Source organism: Mandrillus leucophaeus, unplaced genomic scaffold, assembly GCF_000951045.1.
Source record: "Mandrillus leucophaeus isolate KB7577 unplaced genomic scaffold, Mleu.le_1.0 Scaffold64, whole genome shotgun sequence".
In the NCBI taxonomy this organism is placed as follows: Eukaryota; Metazoa; Chordata; class Mammalia; order Primates; family Cercopithecidae; genus Mandrillus; species Mandrillus leucophaeus.
Window position 1 is genome coordinate 3,928,860 of NW_012106919.1, and position 2,243 is coordinate 3,931,102.

Below are 2,243 nucleotides of genomic sequence, written 5' to 3' on the forward strand. Positions count from 1 at the left end.
TGTGTGTGTGTGTGTGTTTTGTTTTCTTTTTTGTAGAAATGGGGTTTCACCATGTTGGCCAGGCTGGTCTCGAACTCCTGACCCCAAGCAATCCACCTGCCTCTGCCTCCCAAAGGGCTGGGATTACTGGCATGAGTCACTGCACCCAGAACCTCCCATACTTTTAAAAAGTACTAAAACTTTGGGTGAGATGGAAATAAAAGGAAAAAAAAAAAGGTTCTTACTCATTGTATACTTTCCAGGCATTACATCCATGCTGTGACATTAGTTCCAGATTCTCAATTCTAACTGCTTGATGCTCTAACTGGGCCATAGAATTGTTTACACATTCTTGCCATGCAGTAATGTCATTTTTTTGACCAGAGGAAGGGGCTGGAAGCTCATATCTGAAATTAAACAACAAAATAAAACCATCTGTACTGTCAAGCCTTTACATCTCTTCCCAACAGAATGTCCCATGAGTCTCCATATAGTATAAAAATTACAGAAGACTGAGGATGTAAACCTTGCAATAATAAGAAACTGATACAGCCTAATAATCAATTTACAAATATGATTTAGCACCGTTATGTTCACTTCAATGTGAACTGGTTAAATAAGCAACATTACATTCACATAAAAGATTGTTATATTAGCTATTAAATGATGTCACTGAAGAACATTTAATAATATTAAGATGTGAATAATATATTAAGGGGAAAAAGTAGTAGACAAAAACCTTTGCTACCATTTTTGTAAAATACTCACACCCACCCATCCACTAACATACCCATTCCCCGGTGGAGAAAAAAAATGAGAAGTGATATGACTCCTTCTATTCCCTCTTCACACCACCCAGTCAGTCCTTCAACACTGCCTCCCTAGATATCTATAGATCTATATCTACAGATATCTATAGATATATATCTATATCTACATCTCTATATCTATCTATAGATCTCTGTATCTATATCTATATCCATAGATATATCTTTATCTATCTATAGCTGTATCTACAGATATCTCTCTCTATATAGTTTTTTTTCAAGACTGGGTCTCCCTCTGTTCCCCACGCTGGAGTGCAGTGGTACAATCTCGGCTTGCTGCAACCTCCATCTCCTGGAGGATGTCAAGCGATCTCCCTACCTCAGCTTTCCAAGTAGCTGGGTCTACGGGTGTGTGCCACCATACCCAGGTACGTTGTTTATTATTATTATTATTATTTTGGTAGAGATAGGGTTTTGCCATGTTGTCCAGGCTGGTCTCAAAACTCCTGGATTCAAGCAATCCGCCATTCTCGGCCTCCCAAAGTGCTGGAATTACAGGTGTGAGCCACCACACCCAGCCAACACTGCCAATATTAGCCAGCAAATACATTCTTCACAAATCTCAGCTCATTACTGAGTTACTACAAATTAAATTTTAATTTCCATTTTAACATTCTTACCGTTTCATACTGAGCAATTCAATTGGTTGTCGAGCAGCCAGTCTTTCAAATTCATTTCTCATTATGTCAGTCTGATGTGTAAATCAGAAAAAGATTTCTAAGATCATGTTGACAATTGAAATTAACAATCACCAAAGAATAGATTTAAGCTACACTACCTATTATAATGAATCATTTCCCTTTCCCTAATTCTTCTCTGAGTTAAATGCTCTCTAGAATCACACACAAACACACACAGTCACTTCACATTCAGCTTAGCCAGGAAAAGTGGCATGTATTAAGGAGCCCACAGAGAAAAGGATTAATCCTAACTCAGATGTTCTCAATTCCAGAAGCATGTTACCATCAGTTGGACAGTGCTATGGTTTGAATGTTTGTCCCCTCTGAAACTCATATGGAAACTTAATCCCCAATGTAATAGTATTAAGAGGTGGGGTCTTTAAGAGGTGATTGGGTTATGAAGGCTCAACCCATTCATGGATTAATGAGTTATCACCAGAGTGGGTATGTTATAAAAGCCAGTTTGTCTTTCTCTTGTGTGCCCCTACGTGCCATGTAATGCTCTGTGCTGCTTCAGGACTGTACACCAAGTACACATCAGCAAGAACGCCCTCACCAGATGCAGCCTGTGAACCTTACTTACACTTTCCAGCCTCCAGAAATCTAAGAATTTTTTTTTTTTTTTCACGATAAAGTCTCACTCTTGTCCCCCAGGCTGGAGAGCAATGGCGCAATCTTGGCTCACTGCAACCTCTGCCTCCCAGGTTCAAGCGATTCTCTTGCCTCATCCTCCCGAGTAGCTGGGATTACAGGCACC

At 39.6% G+C, this 2,243-nt stretch overlaps 1 protein-coding gene across 4 annotated transcripts in view; it reads right to left on the reverse strand.

Moving 5' to 3' along the window:
• The window catches only part of BCAS2 (breast carcinoma amplified sequence 2), a 23,298-nt gene that overhangs the window by 8,087 nt on the left and 12,968 nt on the right, over window positions 1–2,243 (reverse strand). For all 4 annotated transcript variants that reach the window (XM_012000793.1, XM_012000794.1, XM_012000795.1 and 1 more), the window contains exons 3-4: window positions 1,427–1,497; window positions 225–386 (exon numbers count right to left, since the gene is read on the reverse strand). In XM_012000793.1, coding sequence (XP_011856183.1) covers window positions 225–386; window positions 1,427–1,497 — 233 coding nt within the window. The remainder of the gene's footprint in view (window positions 1–224; window positions 387–1,426; window positions 1,498–2,243) is intronic.